At 43.4% G+C, this 16,547-nt stretch overlaps 1 protein-coding gene across 4 annotated transcripts in view; it reads right to left on the reverse strand.

Moving 5' to 3' along the window:
* Positions 1-16,547, reverse strand: part of pi4kaa (phosphatidylinositol 4-kinase, catalytic, alpha a) — a 227,268-nt gene that overhangs the window by 79,772 nt on the left and 130,949 nt on the right. For all 4 annotated transcript variants that reach the window (XM_047017382.1, XM_047017383.1, XM_047017384.1 and 1 more), the window contains exons 29-32: positions 14,514-14,633; positions 10,005-10,097; positions 9,717-9,873; positions 9,379-9,506 (exon numbers count right to left, since the gene is read on the reverse strand). In XM_047017382.1, the coding sequence (XP_046873338.1) occupies positions 9,379-9,506; positions 9,717-9,873; positions 10,005-10,097; positions 14,514-14,633 (498 nt within the window). The remainder of the gene's footprint in view (positions 1-9,378; positions 9,507-9,716; positions 9,874-10,004; positions 10,098-14,513; positions 14,634-16,547) is intronic.

Here is a 16,547-nt window from a genome sequence, read left to right on the forward strand (position 1 = left end):
GTTTTGGTTGAAAGAAACCCAAATTTTCTGATATGGAAATGATTAGAAAATGGGTCAAAGCAACCCAAGGACAAAGGGGTTAAGGGGAGACACCCCAGTGAATAGGGATAACATATCAACATGTAACCAATAGTAGGTCAAATAATGTTTTCATTACTAGTTTCCTGTAAATGTAGGCCTATGTTTAAATGAGCAAATGATTAAGTTGTAAAATATGATATTCTTTGCATATATTTCCAGAACGGAAATCAGAACATTGAGTGAAAAACCTTGTTTCATTTTGTCAACATATTGCAGTCCAAAGTTTTTACAAAGGGCACTTTGGATAGCCTATCTATTTTTCATCACTCCGCATCACCCACACTATAAAACTACCCATAACGAAATAACGAAACGCTAGTCTGTGGGACTGAGTGCACAGCTTCAATGCATTGCATTGGCAACATAAGGCTCAAGAAGCTGGCAATATCTGTAATTCCCTCTGTTAAGAATCTATATCTTTCAGAAAGAGACTCATGAGGCAATGCGAAAGGGTTTTGTTGGTCTCTAAATGTTCTGGCTCTTCTGAGCGCACCTCTCACTATCCGCGCACCAAGCTGCACAGGATCTCCTATGAACGGTGGATTGGCAGGACAGTTTTTTTATTATTATTTTAAATGTACTTAATATACTAGGGAAACAGATGGCTGAGCGGTGAGGGAGTCGGGCTAGTAATCAGAAGGTTGCCGGATTGATTCCCCGCCGTGCCAAATGACGTTGTGTCCTTGGGCAAGGCACTTCACCCTACTTGCCTCGGGGGAATGTCCCTGTACTTACTGTAAGTCGCTCTGGATAAGAGCGTCTGCTAAATGACTAAATGTAAATGTAATGTACTTCAGTGCAAACAAAATAAAGACCCTAATTGGCCCATAAGAAACTTTTTTTTTTTTTTTTTACATAAGCAGGTGATTGGGTAGATGTGACTTTGGTCATATCTGTCGAATCAGCTGCTGCTGGTCAGATCATGTCATCGTTTTCATTACTCACTGCTATTGCTAGATGGCATAGTGGCAGAATTACCGAAAGAAAGTATGAAAGTGGAGCACAAAAACACAAAATACAAAGGTTAAAAGAACAACTTGACCAAGACATCCTGAAAGCTAACACAGTTACGTTGCCCTTATGTTGCCGCAACGTCATTCGATGACCAAATATTAGTGGGAACGTGGGAAGTGTAACGTGAGAAGTGAAACACGCCATTTGGTAACGGCAAGGTCACAAAATGACGTTGCCAGTCCGTAACCGCGACGTCCAGGCAACGTGATTTTGTGACCCTGTCAGTCCGTAATCGCGACGTCCAGGCAACGTGATTTTGTGACCTTGTCAGTCTGTAACCACGACCTCCTAGCAACGTGATTTTGTGACGTTGCCAGTCCGTAACCGTGACTTCCTAACAACGTAATTTGGTGACGTTGACAGTCCGTAACTGTGACGTTAATTAAGTAACCTATATTTTTCATTTCTAGTGCTTATATTGGGGCGGTTCATATGCAAACCTCATTTGCCCAAAAATGCTTCTTGTTCTTGTATAATAGGCTACATGGTAGCCAACTTTAGGAGGACTATGTTTGTGTGGTGTGTAGGGATGAGTATTGATAAGATTTTAACAATTCCGATTCCTTATCAATTCCTGCTTATCGATTCGATTCCTTATCAAATCTCTTATCGATTCTCCTACATTAATAGGACCTATTAATAATAATCCTATATTATCAGACCACTGCCTGGTAACCTTTAAAATTGATCTCTGCCAGAGCCTTGGAGGCACCCAGAATATTTCTATTAGCCGCTGCTTAACCCCAAACACAGCTCTGGAACTGGCTAGTATTCTACCCGCTGCACTAGAAGCACTTGACGTCCCAAATAAATCATTAAATACTAAAATAAGGGATCTGAATTTGGTTCTTCAGCAATCCCTACATTCTGTTGCCCCACTCAAACCAAGGAACAGAAAAGACAAGAAACTGGCTCCATGGTATTCAGAGGAAACCCGCACTCTCAAGAGGTCCACTAGAAAATTAGAGCATAAGTGGCGTACCACTAAATTGGAGGTCTTCCGCCTGGCCTGGAAGGACAGCCAAATAGAGTACAAGCAAGTCCTCATCAGGTCCAGATCAGAATATTTCTCTAAGTTGATTAGTAAGAACAAACACAACACTAAGTTCTTATTGATACTGTTGCAAAACTCACTAAGAAAAGTACACTCTGTGTTAGTTCAGATCTCTCTCCCAATGATTTCTTAGATTTCTTTGACCAAAAAATCAATGCAATAAGGGACAAACTACAGACTAGTCCTGGAGGATTGGCCATCACCACTGATTTTCCCTCTGTACCCAGCATGCTGCATGTTGAGGCTCTCACTCGCAAAACAGCTTACTGAGCACCTCTCCTCAAATCAGATCTATAAACCTCTCCAGTCTGGATTTCGTCTTCACCACAGCACTGAAACTGCATTAGCCAAGGTAGTCAATGATCTATTATTAGCCTCTGACGCGGGCTTTAGCTCTGTCCTGGTTCTTCTAGACCTAAGTGCAGCTTTTGACACTGTGGATCATGAGATTCTCCTGGAACGTATGGAGAACTATGTTGGGATTTCTGGTACTTCACTTCAGTGGTTTAGATCGTATCTATCTGATAGATCACAATATGTCCACTATGATGGTTGCTCATTCAGGAACTCCACGGTAAAATACGGAGTACCACAGGGTTCAGTTCTAGGCCCTCTGTTATTTTCACTCTATATGTTGCCTTTAGGAAACATAATTAGAAGTTTTTGGGTAAATTTTCACTGTTATGCAGCTGATACTCAGCTATACATGTCTATAAAGCCTGGAGAATTTCCACATACTATGGAAAAATGTGTTTCCGGGTTGAAAACTTGGATGACAGCAAATTTCCTTCTTCTTAATTCGGATAAAACCGAGGTTCAAATTTTTGGCCCAAAAAAGCACAGAAATAATTTATCCAATCTGATATTAGACTTAGACGGCGTCAATGTATCTCAAAGCCAGCTGGTAAAAAATCTAGGAGTCACATTGGACCCAGACCTTTCGTTTGAGTACCATATTAAGCAAATCACCAGAACCGCATTTTTTCATCTACGTAATATTGCCAAAATACGAAAATTCCTCTCAAAGGATGATGCTGAAAAACTAATACATGCTTTTGTTACATCCCGATTGGACTACTGCAATGTCTTGTTCTCTGGCCTCCCAATTACCTACCTAAAAAATTTACAGCGGGTGCAAAATGCTGCTGCTAGACTATTGACTAAAACAAGAAAGTTTGATCATATAACATCTACTCTTATCTCTTTACACTGGCTCCCTATCCAAGCCAGAGCTGATTTCAAAGTTTTACTACTAACTTACAAATCTCTGCATGGATTGGCACCACTGCACCTCTCCGGTCTCCTTGCACCCTATTGCCCCGCTAGGACTCTAAGATCTCAAGATGCCGGCTATCTGGTAATACCCAAAGTTAAGAAAAAAACAGCTGGAGGTAGGGCGTTCTCATAGAGAGCACCTCTTCTCTGGAACAAATTACCCATCTCAATTAAGGAGGCTGATACTGTTTTGACATTTAAAACTAGATTAAAAACGTTCTTGTTTAGTCAATTCTATGACTGTTAAAAGGAAGTATGTGTGTACTTTCTATGTAAACCTGGGGTGTGTGCTTGCCTATGTGTGTATCACATGTCATTTTTAAATTGTAATTAAAGCTTATGTTCACATTGCCCATCTAGATGTTACAAATAAAGTAAACCGGTTACTGTATCTTGTTACTATTATAGTTTTTATTACTAGTTGGAGACAACGGGGGACTGGTTGTTTTCATCCTTATTCGTATAAGTATAACCTATTTTAGAGTTCTTTCCCCTGGAACAGATTTCATGTTCCAACCGAGGGGGGCTGTCGCTGTTTTGGTGTGTGGGGCTGCATCAAATACCCTTTTTAGCTCTGTTAAATTGCTGCACTAGTCCACACTTGACCGGTGCGGATCTCATTCTATTATGACTGTAACTGTTGGCTGCTTCTGGCATTCTCTAATCCCTGCTCTCCTCTCTCTGTCCCCCCCCACACATTCCCTGTGGTGTGGGGGGTTTGAGCTGTCAGGACCTGCTTGGTCGTCGGTCTGCCAACGTTGGACCAGGTCATCACCTGGAATCCAGTCTCCATGACGGCCATTCCCGGTCCCATCCAATGTCTATAAAGGCGAACAATGGGTTTTGGTGTTTCAAAACCCATTGACACTGTATGACTATGTTTAGCTTGTGTTCTGCTCCTCTCTCCTACCAACCGTCTCTGGAGGAGGGGATCCCTCTCTGAATTGCTCCTCCCAAGGTTTCTTCAATTTTTTTTCCCGTTCTGAGTTTTTCGGGGAGTTTTTCCTTGTCTTCCTTGAGGGTTTAGGTTGGTTGAAGGGCAGTTCTATGGGCGCATGTGAAGCCCTCTGTGACATGCTTGCGTGTAAAAAGGGCTATACAAATACATTTGATTTGATTTGATTCTCCCCTCTACAGCCAACTAGGTCTGTGCGTCCTGCACCCCCCCCACAAACACTCGTTCTAAACGAATTTCTCAAACTGGCTTTGAAATGAGCTAATACGGGGCTGCCAACTTTTTCAAAAACCTTGGCGTGAGATTTGGTGCGAGGGGTGAGCTTTTGCGAGCTTCACCCCCCCCTCAATGTAACTCTCGCCGTGGAGTGGGGGGAAAGACAAGGCAAGTTTACATGGCTGTTTGGGCGTCAATGTTGCTTCACTCCGTTAACCTGCGCGTCGTCCGCTACTGTTTTTAACGTTAGATTGGCTACTTGTTTGGCGTTGCCTTTTCAGCGTGAGATATACAAGGTGTGGCGTGAGAGTGTGAGAAATGGTTGAAATGCCTGGTCACACAGCGCAACCGTGACAGTTGGCAGCTCTGGCTAATAGACCAATTATTTGTTTGTAAACATTCGGAATGCGCGCGCAATGTGGTTGCAGAAAACCGGTAAAGGATAGCATTTTCAATGGCAAAAGGACCACACAGACAATACAAATAGTTAGATTTAAAAAGACCAAATAGGTCGAGGAGGACAGCCTATAAGAGAGAAAGTGATTACCCATTGATCAGTCGCAACAGAATTTTGATTTGGGTCACGAAAGTCTTGAAATTTGAGTGAGAATGTCGCCAGGTACAGACTGCATAGTCAAGCGGCAACCATGTCTTCACGACATGTCACAAAGTTCATAATTTTACAGTTTTCAGTCAATTCTACATCTAAAAAGTCGAGCAGGGCAGCTTTCAAAAGAAATTGGAATTCTGCTTTTATTTTTCTAATTTTTTTAAACTGTTTTGACGTTAGCCTCAGTCAGACTCGCTCACTGGCAGTGTGCACAATGTTGTATTTCACTCCATTCTACACCAGAAACGTCAGGGAGGACTGCCTAATGTAGATACGAGCCTGATGAAGATAGCCAGCATGTTGGATTTCTTTAACCGAGCCTGTTTCATTTGTCATTTGCCTGAGAAAGCGACCTCCATTAGCCTGGCTAGTTTTGCCCGATCTTGGTCAGGCTATTTAAGGGTATCGGGGTCAAGTGACTTTTGTGCATAGATAAGTGAAACGTAAATGTATTTGTCCAAAGGCCAAGAGCCACAAAAAGTTAATATCAAGTCCTGCAATCCGGTGGCCAGAGATATATGATGACCTGATCAACACTCAAAGTGTAATAGACAGGGGAGAAGTTCGTCTTTTGCAACCGACATGCACAGTTGAGCCTGCTTGACAGTTGTGTGACGTAGGGTGATAATTGGTCTATACCTATACCTCTAGGCCTCTTCAGGCATCTGTTTTCAAAATAAAATCTAGTCGAGATAGAAACTTTCAGTTTCCTTGTGATCAAGCTTCTATTACTCAACACCAGTAGGGGTCCTAACAACAGGGGAAATAACTTCAGTGTCACCTTTCAAAAGAGACCATTTACTTGCATGTACTCCAAATGATTCAATAACAGCTTTCAATGTACTTTTGGTATTTTGGTATGAGTTTAGCTTTACCTTTGATAGTTAGAGATGAAGTGCAAACGTTAGGTGCGCTATGCATCGACAAACACATGACATTCCATTAACTTCATTCCATGCTGTGTGTTCAAATACTTCTTCATATTTGTGGTATTTCCTCCCTTCGACGATATATACTTTTTACACATGTTACAAGTGGCGTTGTTGTCATTTTGACATGTGAAATACAACCAAACTTTAGAACGCTTCTGCCTAGTTGCCATGTTTGCTGCAGTCTGAATAAACTACAAAAGTTTGCGCATGTGCAACACCACAGAGAACCGTTAGCAGAATCGTTAAATAATAATGATTCAAAGGAATCGGTTCACTGGGAACCAGTTAGAACCGGTTCTCGATACCCATCCCTAGTGAGGATTTCCATTACTATATATACAGTTAGACTACAGGTAGCTAGTGACTGCATTGTACCTGGCTTAATTTGCAGTGGCTTACAGTCTCGCTAAACAGAAAACCAGTGACATGGCAGACTCGTTGGCCCTTGCCAGGACACCAATTTATCCTAGTGAGCTATTCTCAGTGCTGAAAATTACTGTATTCAGTTACTGTGTAAAAATATAAGCAGTTTTTCAACTGGCAAGCAGTTGTCAGATTTAGCCCAAGTTTAAACAGTTGTAATTCAGTCCTATTTTGACATGTTAAGGTGATTGTGGTCTGAAGATAATCTGTGCCAAATTTGGTGAATATTAGATACATTTTGAATAGGAATAGGGAAAAAACGTTTTATAAAACGTAAAATGGCAGCCGCATCAATTCATCTGGTATCACAAGTTAACATGTCTCTGACACGGGATCGCCCCCTAGCGGTTAGATGACATAACCTTTTGTGGTCCTCTTTGGAACAGGGTCCTGAACATCTGTACCAAGTTTGATGTCAATTCAGCAAATATGTCCTGAGATATGATCTCCCTTCCTGTTTTCATCGCCGACTTTGATCAGCTTTACCGGAAAAACTGTTTTGAAAATCAAAAAAACATGTGATGTCTTTTGTGAGGCTTGGTCTGAATAGGATCTGTGCCAAATTTGGTGAAGATTGGACAAATTTTATAGGAGGGGTAGCGAAAAAAACTTAATATTCATTCAATCAAAATGGCGGCCACATCAATTCGGCCACATCAATTTGAATTGCAATTGCAATTTTGAAGAAGATTCGTCAAAAATTGTAGGAGTAGTTACAAAAAATCGCTTTTCCTTAACATTAAAAATGGCGAAGAATCTATATAACTGGGTATGATGTGGGTTGGACTCGTCTTGATCCAGGGAATACAACAATACCTCATTTTCAAAAATGAGACATGTGGTTTAAAAGTAACGTGTGTAAACACACCTTCAACTTTGACCCATTGGTAGCGCTAGAGGGTTTGAAATGGAGACATGAAACTTGGTGAATTTGATAAGGGGACTGGCCCCAAAGAGTGTGCCAAATTTCACAACTTCTGACCATACGGTTCTAGGGGCTGCCATAGACTCCCATGGCAGAAGATTTATAATAATAATAACTAGAGAGGGTACAATTTCTGGGGAGATTGTAGGGTGTGCTTGCTTGCATCAGTTGCAGGTGGGTCCGTTTTCCCTTTTAGTGATATTTTCAAGCATTTAGCCTACTCATATTGCATACTCATTAAGAACACCCTTTGAAACAAGGAACCCCCTTTGAAACAAGCTACTGTAAAAACATTGTCACTGGCAGTTTTTCAGATGGAATTGCGATTCAAATAGTATCGTCTGCTAACTGAAAATAAGCCCCCCAAAACGTAAATAAGTTCAATATTAATTTAGGGGGACATGGCTAGTTCAAAAGCAGTTTGCTAGAGGCAAGCTAGCTGCTGTTGCTAGCCACACTTCACTGATTGTTTGAAAGCGCCGGAAATGAGAACGTTTCTTTAGTAAGGGATAATGTATAGAACGCCAGTCATTATCAGGAAAATAAGCCCCGACAGGACTAACAGCAGTTTTGTTTCTATACAAAACTTTTTTATTATCCCGCTTATTACACGGCTACTTGCCAACAAAAATAACTTAACACTGTGTGTCTTTTTGACAATGTATTTGTTACCATTCGTATCGTTGATCATTAGAGAAATAGTTTGCCAAAGACGTTGAACGTCATAGACTTTGAACATTCTTTAGGCTTCAAATCAGCTGACGTCGCTAAGCAACAGAGTACGCTGGGGTTGAAAAGTTACCAGACTACTTGCGGAGTGCTATGAAAGAATCCGAGGCAAAAAGGCCACTTCCCTTGACAGCGGCCAAATATTCATAGCAACGGTCAAATATGAGAAAATTGTTCACCGTATAAAGTTGGGAAGCCCCATTCAAGTGAATGGAGCATTCTACAGCATTAAGAACAGCCGTGTAATAAGACATAATAAAGTTTAGCCATAGCTGTGGCATTGAAGACAGCACTGTAGCCTACTACTACACACTGCCAGTGGGCGAGCCGAGTCTGTGACTCTGAGGCTAACGTCAAAACAAGACGCGGTCTTACTCAAATTCCAAGTTTTACACATATAACAAAAATATGCTGTCCCACTGGCTGTCTTCGCAATTGCCATATCTTTAAAACACTGCTCTCCATTTGGATGTAGAATTGACCCTGGTACGAAATTTAGAAAATACTCATCAGACGCAGTTCGACAACACTGTTGTCGATGAGTGTCAACACTCGTTGACAACACTGTTGTTGCTGCCGCAATCGTCAATGGAGGCTGATGGGGCTCTCACATAGCAAACAATTCAAAGTTTTTACAGCAACCTACATTAAAATCTCAAACACCCGGCTGTCTTCACAATAGTCATATCGTCATAAAATTTCCCTCTTTCAGTTTTTTTGAGTAAAATTGAACTATAAAATGAGCTACGAAAATACTACTATGACGCTTTCTAGCATGGCTGCCGTACTACTATGACGCTTTCTAGTATGGCTGCCGCTTAAAAGACTAGGCGGTCTCACGGGTGACCCACAGTCGCTCAAATTACAAAGACTTTCACGACCTAAATCAAAAATCCGAGAGCCAAATGGTTGGGATTTTTTGGGGGTGGGATTTTTCACTCGTAATCTATATATAATATATATGTGAGATAACAATGGTTGTGCTCTTGCCGAAGGCAGGCACCCCCAATAATAATAATAATAATAAGTAGAAACACTCATTCACTTAGCTTCGTGGCTTGGCCACCAAAAAAATAATCCATGTTGCACCATACTGCTCCAACACGATACTCATATTAATTGGTCGACATTTGTATACATATAACGACAAATGGAAGCACGCACTGGTACTTCCACACCGGTTCGAGCTGCCAGCAGCCACTCCCAGCAGGCGATGGCCGTCTCCATGCCGTGCTCTGTGAACATCTTGAGAGGGGACCAGCACAGATGGTGCAGCAGCTGAGGGTCACATTCTACAGATAAGGAATAATAGATATGAGAAAGAGCCAAAAATAGATAGATAGAAAAAGTAGAATGAGAAGTATAGAGATGGGAGGGAGACCCAGAGATTTGAAAAGGTTCCCAACAAGATCAGGTTTGATCAAGATTATCAGGTGCTGTTCAACGTTTTTTTACAGTAAAAGTGTTTTTTTGCTACTCCTCATCAAAGTACATACACACACCTTTGGTGCTAATAAGTAGAGCGGCCAGTTTGAACATGGCTTCGGTAAAGCCCTCAGGCTGTCGGCAGTCCAGGGCCTCTGTCATCTGTTTGACCATCAGTCTGCACAAGTCCGACTCACTACACATCCCCTCCGCAAAGTGGATCATACCTGCCACCTGGAGGGGAGTCAAAGGTCAGACAGGATTAGCAATCACAACTTTGCTGAAGCCACAACATGAACTCTGTTAAACTGGCATGGAAAATGGATGCCTGACACAGAGAGCATGGCACTGTTAATTCATCCTACCTCTCCGGCATAGCGGTTCCTGAGGTTGAGGGAGGCCATGAAGTTGGAATAGTCTTTCTTTACACACGAAGGCCTTTCTGTCAGCTGGGTGGTCTATAATGAAGGGGGAGGTTAGAAGAGACAGATGCATAGACGGAGGAATGGGTGATATACATATAGATCTTGTTATGAAAATAATGTGTTAGTATCAGTACAACATTTTACCGCAGCCATCCAAAAATTGGACCTGTGCTAGGTTTGCAATGTTCATCAGTACATCATTGATGTGATTCTTTTGCCACCACTCTGAAATATATTTTTGAATTCCAATTATATTGATAACATTATGTATGCCTATTGATCTGAGAACTATGGGAGGAATTGGTTTTCCTATGATGTGTGAGCTGGATTCCAAAAGATAATAAACGTACGTGGAATGATTTTTGTCACCTTGTAACAAGTTAGTATACATCATTGCAGAATTCTACACAGTTTGCGAACAAAGAATTTAAGAAAATAACAACCTAGCACTTTCATTGTGCCTTTCTACAGACAAAACTGTTGTGCCTCAATGTGTACATTTGATGTGCCCCAGAACCAGGGCGGGGAGGCTGACTGGTGATTAAAGCAGTATGATATGATTTTATTGAATGAGGGTGCTGCAGTCATATTTACATATTATACATTATCGGCTCAGTTATTTCATTTTCAGCCAAATCTGTAAGCAATTGAATGTTGCTTTGTAGATCAGACTGGCCCTAACACTGTTTTGGCAGATTCAAGAATCCTAGAGTAAAAGTAAAGCTTTGCTTATGGTAGCCGACGTGTGCCTCCAAAAAAAATACCAGTCAAGGCGACTGTGACCAATGGAGACCGCGGGGCTGTCATTGGTCAGATAACGACTCATTCCCGCAGCCCCTAGCATTCCGGCGGTGAATTGCAAAACCATACTGAAAACTGCAACGCAGAACTTAAAAGACTCAAGACTCCATCAAAGCGCCTGCATGGTCAAAGAGTTGGATAATCGGAGTACTATAACGGAAACTTAAGAGTAAGGTATAAATCCAAATGGACTTAATTGCTCCTTTAAGGCATCCTGTGGAGGGGTGTTCGAGGGTGGAGGGGTATCTGTAAGGTCGGATATTTAATCAGACGTAATAATTATCTGTTGCAAGCAGATGCATACAATATTAAGGCTAAGACTGACACTTTCTCTCCAGAAATTGAAGATAAAATAAAGTGATACCTCAGTTATTACATTATTGGCTCTGTTATTACATTTTCAACGTTTTTTATCCAATGCAAGGCCAATAACGTAATAACCAGCCAATAACGTAATAAGGTTATTACGTTATTGGCAAAACGTTATTCCATTATTGGCTCAACAACTTTATTACATTATTGGCAATTTATTACGTTATTGGTTTTATTACATTTAAATTATTACATTATTGGCCGTTATTACATTATTGGCCGTTATTACATTATCGGATGCTACACACTCTGACACCGTTAGGATTGGAGCAGAGACTGTACGGTGTACACAGGTCCGTCATCCAACAACAGTGGAGGCGGCGGAGCGGGAGTCGAGAGAGCAGCACGGACGGGCATGGCATCAACATCACCCACCACAGGCTTTAGCAGGGAGACATGAAACGTCGGCGAGATGCGGTACTGAGGGGCTAGTTACAGACGGTAGGCAGCAGGATTGACCTGACGGATGATCTTATATGGACCGATGTACCTCTGGTTGAGCTTTCGACACGGGAGTCTGAGCCTGACGTCTCTCGTCAATAGCCAAACCAGTGGCCTATTGTGGCACAGGACGCCGACGTCGGTTAGCGTGGATCTTCTGTCGACGGACAGCCCCTTGCAGCCGGACATGGGCCGATTGCCAGACCCCTTCGCTACGTTGCATCCAAGAATCAACTGAAGGCAGATTGACAGACTCGTCCATGGGAACAACGGAGGCTGATATCCCAGGACGCATTGAAAGGGTATAAGTCCCGTGGAAGCACTCACTAGAGAGTTCTGGGCATACTCCGCCCAGACTAGATATTGACACCAGTCCTGTTGCTGCTGGCTGCAGTATGATCTCAGAAACCGTCCTATTTCCTGGTTCAGTTTCCTGGTTTCCGTTTGTCCGTTAGATTGGGGATGGTATCCTGAGCTCTAATGTTCTCTAAGGTTACTCTTACGTCCTTCTTCCCCACTAAAAAGAAACTGGCTGCTGCACGGGTAACGCATTGACCCTCCCTGCCGTAATGGTGCGTTGACACTGCAGCGGAGCGGGCCGTCGGCTTCCAATTCATTTTCAATTAAACCAGGCGTTGACGCTCGTGTAGGGCATTGTGGGAAGGCGAGCGAAGCAAGTTGGATTTTCTCAACTTTATGTAAATGAGGAGCGTGAAAACGCTAGCGTTGGTTTGGTTTCTTGTTTCTTGTAAAACGTAGCAACCGTTGGCCATGGAAAACATTTTCTAGGTTTCAAGATGTAAGAGAAACTTATCGTATATGTGTCTACACACCCAGTCTTGTTTTATACGCCTCTGTACGATTAAAGAGACGTTAACAAAAAATATATACTTGGCGCAAGGTTGCAGAGGTTGTCGGTGTCCGTGGTGTGTTAAATTCAGTCTCGTCACATTAGCTGCCTACGTAGCTCTAACTTTCTTCTGTGCTAGCTGCATACTACAGTAGTCTAGCTAGTCTAGTTCACCCGGCACACGATTGACATTCAATGTTGAAATGCTGGTTGGCAGTCACTCGCTAGCCATACAGTAAATGTGTAGTGTGTATGTATAACCTAGCGAATGTTACTGGGAAAATTAATGAAGTGCTGCATTGCCTAGTTGACAAGATCATGCAACATCTAGTCAGCGTTTCTGATTCCTTGCAGTGTAAAAGCTGTATTTTGATCGGGACAGGAGCACCTATATTTATATTAATAATGATCGATATTGTAAGTACATGAACCCAAGTCTGCACACTTGTCCATGACACTGTTTTACACAAACTACAACAGTGACGTTAGAGGACTACAACTCTGTATTAACTTTTCTAACACACCTCCGAGCGTGGTGCACTGTGGGAAGGCCAGTTAAAAAACGCTGAAGTGTGAACGCACCATAAGGAACTCCTCCCTATTACTGGACCACCCATGCTTAGTATTATTAATGAATCTATGGTAACTGGCCAAGTCCCTGACGATTTTAAACAATCAATTATAAAGCCCCTACTTAAAATAAATAAATAAAATGGATCCCGGTTGTCTTAGTAACTACAGGCCAATTTCAAATTTGCCTTTTCTCTCAAAAATTCTAGAAAAGGTTGTGGTACAACAGCTCACTGAGCACCTTTCCTCAAATTGGCTTTATGAACCTCTCCAGTCTGGATTTTGTCATCACTACAGCACTGAAACTGTTCCTGTTACTAGTTGGAGACGACGGGGACTGGGCATTCTTATTCGTATAAGAATAACGTATTTTACAGTTTTTCTTCCCTGGAACAGATTTCATGTTCCAACCGAGGGGGGCTGGCGCTATCTTAGTGTCTAGGGCTGCATCAAATACCCTTTTTACTCTGTTAAATTGCTGCACTAGTCCACAATTGACCGGTGGGGATATCATTGTAATATTACTGTAACTGTTAGCTACTCCTGGCATTCACTAATTCCTGTTCTCCTCTCTCTGTCCCCCCTCCACACATCCTCTGTGGTGTGGGTCGGTCAACGCTGAACCCAGTCGCCAGTGGATGTCGCACCGATTACAGTCCCCTGCCCCGTGGCAACCTCTGCTTATACTGACATTTACCAACTGACCCAAGTTGAACACTGGATTTTGTTGTTTCAACAAACATTGACACTTACATTTATTCATTTAGCAGACACTTTTATCCAAAGCGATTTCCAAGAGAGAACTTTACAAAAGTGCATTGGTCACTGATCATAACTGATCATGTTGGTTCGATTCCCGGCCATGCCAAATTACATTGTGTCCTTGGGCAAGGCACTTCACCCTACTTACCTTGGGGAGAATGTCCCTGTACTTACTGTAAGACGCTCTGGATAAGAGCGTCTGCTAAATGTAAGTGCCAAAGGGAAGATCCATAAGAGCATGTAGTTAAACAAATTACAATTAAACAACATTAACCTCAAAAGTGCAAGAGTGTACCTATAGAAAAGCAAGCAAAAATTATATTTCACAGCACATTACTACGCAATGTCCCTGTCCGTAGACTCAGGGGTTATTTAACCCCAGTATAAGTAGGGAAAAGCAGCTTGGCGGTTCCAGTGTTTACGGGCACTGGCCTGCCTTACCTGTTCGCAAGCTGCACCTTTTAAATCACCTTAAAACATTGTTTTTTGTCGCATCCAAACATCTTTACACGCTTCAGTGCATGTCCTTGGGTCTAGAGCAATACATTTGTCATATTTCAATTTCAAACAATGCTTGTGACGCAATTGAACCACACACACTCAGATTCCTGGAATAATTCATAGATAGTTGCATTTTGTGTTTCCATGCTTACCCCCAGAGTAGTGCTCTGCCTGTTGTAGCCAGCAAAGTGTAGAATGCTCTCAGTAGCCATGGCCAGGCCAGTGTGCTGGGACAGACCCGACACCCAGTTTTGATGTTTATTCAGGTACTCCTTAAAACAAAAGCATGTCAGGGTGGACACTTATTTTCAACCAACTGTGGAGAAAATGGGATTTCCTATGTTCTTATGTTAATCACAATCAGTAGATCAGGTATTACCTTATCATCTGTTTATATAATCTATCCTATTATCCACTTACATATATATGTGTTCCAGTTACAGTTCTGATGTAGTATCTGCCTGCCTATAACAAAGATCACCTTTTGGCTGTGTATGTTATTTGTTATATCCTCTGACCTTCATGCCTCAGAAAGATGTTTATGAAGGTAAATTAGGGTCAGAAGCGCAGGACAGATTTTGATCTTCAAAACCAGATTTTCAAATGCACAGAAAGAGCACATAACAACCCAATTCATAACTAGCACTTTAGACCAGAATTTGACTTGTTTGCTGTAAGATGCATGCAAATCTGGTCCAATCAGCACACTGGTGTGTATAACTTGGGAGAGCCGTGGGTGTGACCCAAATTTGGCAATGAAACACTGCCAAAAATTAGCTTGCACAACTGAAATGCATAAGCATACAAATATTTTCTGTGCAAAAAAAAAAAAAGGGGTTTGAAAATACATATCTGTTCTACATTTTGAAATTGGGTTACAAAAGAAAATCTGTCCTGCGATTTCAAAATCAGGTTTCGAAGATCTGCAGTTTTGAAAACCAGATTTCAATGAACCCCTCCTTGAGTCACCACCTTACCGCGGTGGAGGGGTTTGCGTGTCCTAGTGATCCTGGAAGCTATGTTGTCGGGGGCTTCATGCCCCTGGTAGGGTCACCCAAGGCAAACAGGTTCCAGGTGAAAGACCAGACAAAGCGTGGCTCAAAAAACCAACCATGAAGAAATACAACAATGGTTCTCAGTTGCCCCTGCCCGGAAGCGGGTCACCGGGGCCCCCCCCTGGAGCCAGGCCCGGGGGTGGGGCTCGATGGCGAGCGCCTGGTGGCCGGGCCTTTTCCCATGGGGCCCGGTCGGGCACAGCCCGAAGAGACAACGTGGGACCCTCTTCCAGTGGGCTCACCATCCGCAGGAGGGGTCATGGGGGTCGGGTGCAGTGTGAGACGGGCGGCGGCCGAAGGCGGGGGCCTTGGCGGTCCGATCCTCGGCTGCAAAAGTTAGCTTTAGGGACGTGGAACGTCACCTCGCTGGCGGGAAAGGAGCCTGAGCTGGTGCGCGAGGTAGAGAGTTTCCGGCTAGATATAGTCGGCCTCGCCTCGACGCACAGCGTGGGCTCCGGAACCAGTCTCCTTGAGAGGGGCTGGACTCTCTTCCACTCTGGAGTTGCCCTTGGTGAGAGGCGTCGAGCTGGGGTGGGAATACTGGTTTCCCCTCGGTTCGGCGCCTGTACATTGGGGTTCACCCCGGTGGACGAGAGGGTAGCCTCCCTCCGCCTTCGGGTGGGGGGACGGGTCCTCACTGTCGTTTGTGCTTATGCACCAAACGGCAGCTCAGAGTACCCACCCTTTTTGGAGTCTCTGGGGGGGGTGCTGGAAAGCGCTCCTCCTGGGGATTCCCTCGTCCTCCTGGGGGACTTCAATGCTCATGTGGGCAATGACAGTGAGACCTGGAGGGGCGTGATTGGGAGGAACGGCCCCCCCGATCTGAACCCGAGTGGTGTTTTGTTGTTGGACTTCTGTGCTAGACACGGTTTGTCCATAACGAACACCATGTTCAAGCATAAGGGTGTCCATATGTGCACCTGGCACCAGGACACCCGAGGTCTCAGTTCGATGATCGACTTTGTAGTCGTGTCATCGGACTTGGGGCCGCATGTCTTGGACACTCGGGTGAGGAGAGGGGCGGAGCTGTCAACTGATCACCACCTGGTGGTGAGTTGGCTTCGATGGTGGGGGAGGACGCCGGTCAGGCCTGGCAGGCCCAAACGTAATGTGAGGGTCTGCTGGGAACGT

This window comes from Hypomesus transpacificus, unplaced genomic scaffold (assembly GCF_021917145.1).
Source record: "Hypomesus transpacificus isolate Combined female unplaced genomic scaffold, fHypTra1 scaffold_55, whole genome shotgun sequence".
In the NCBI taxonomy this organism is placed as follows: Eukaryota; Metazoa; Chordata; class Actinopteri; order Osmeriformes; family Osmeridae; genus Hypomesus; species Hypomesus transpacificus.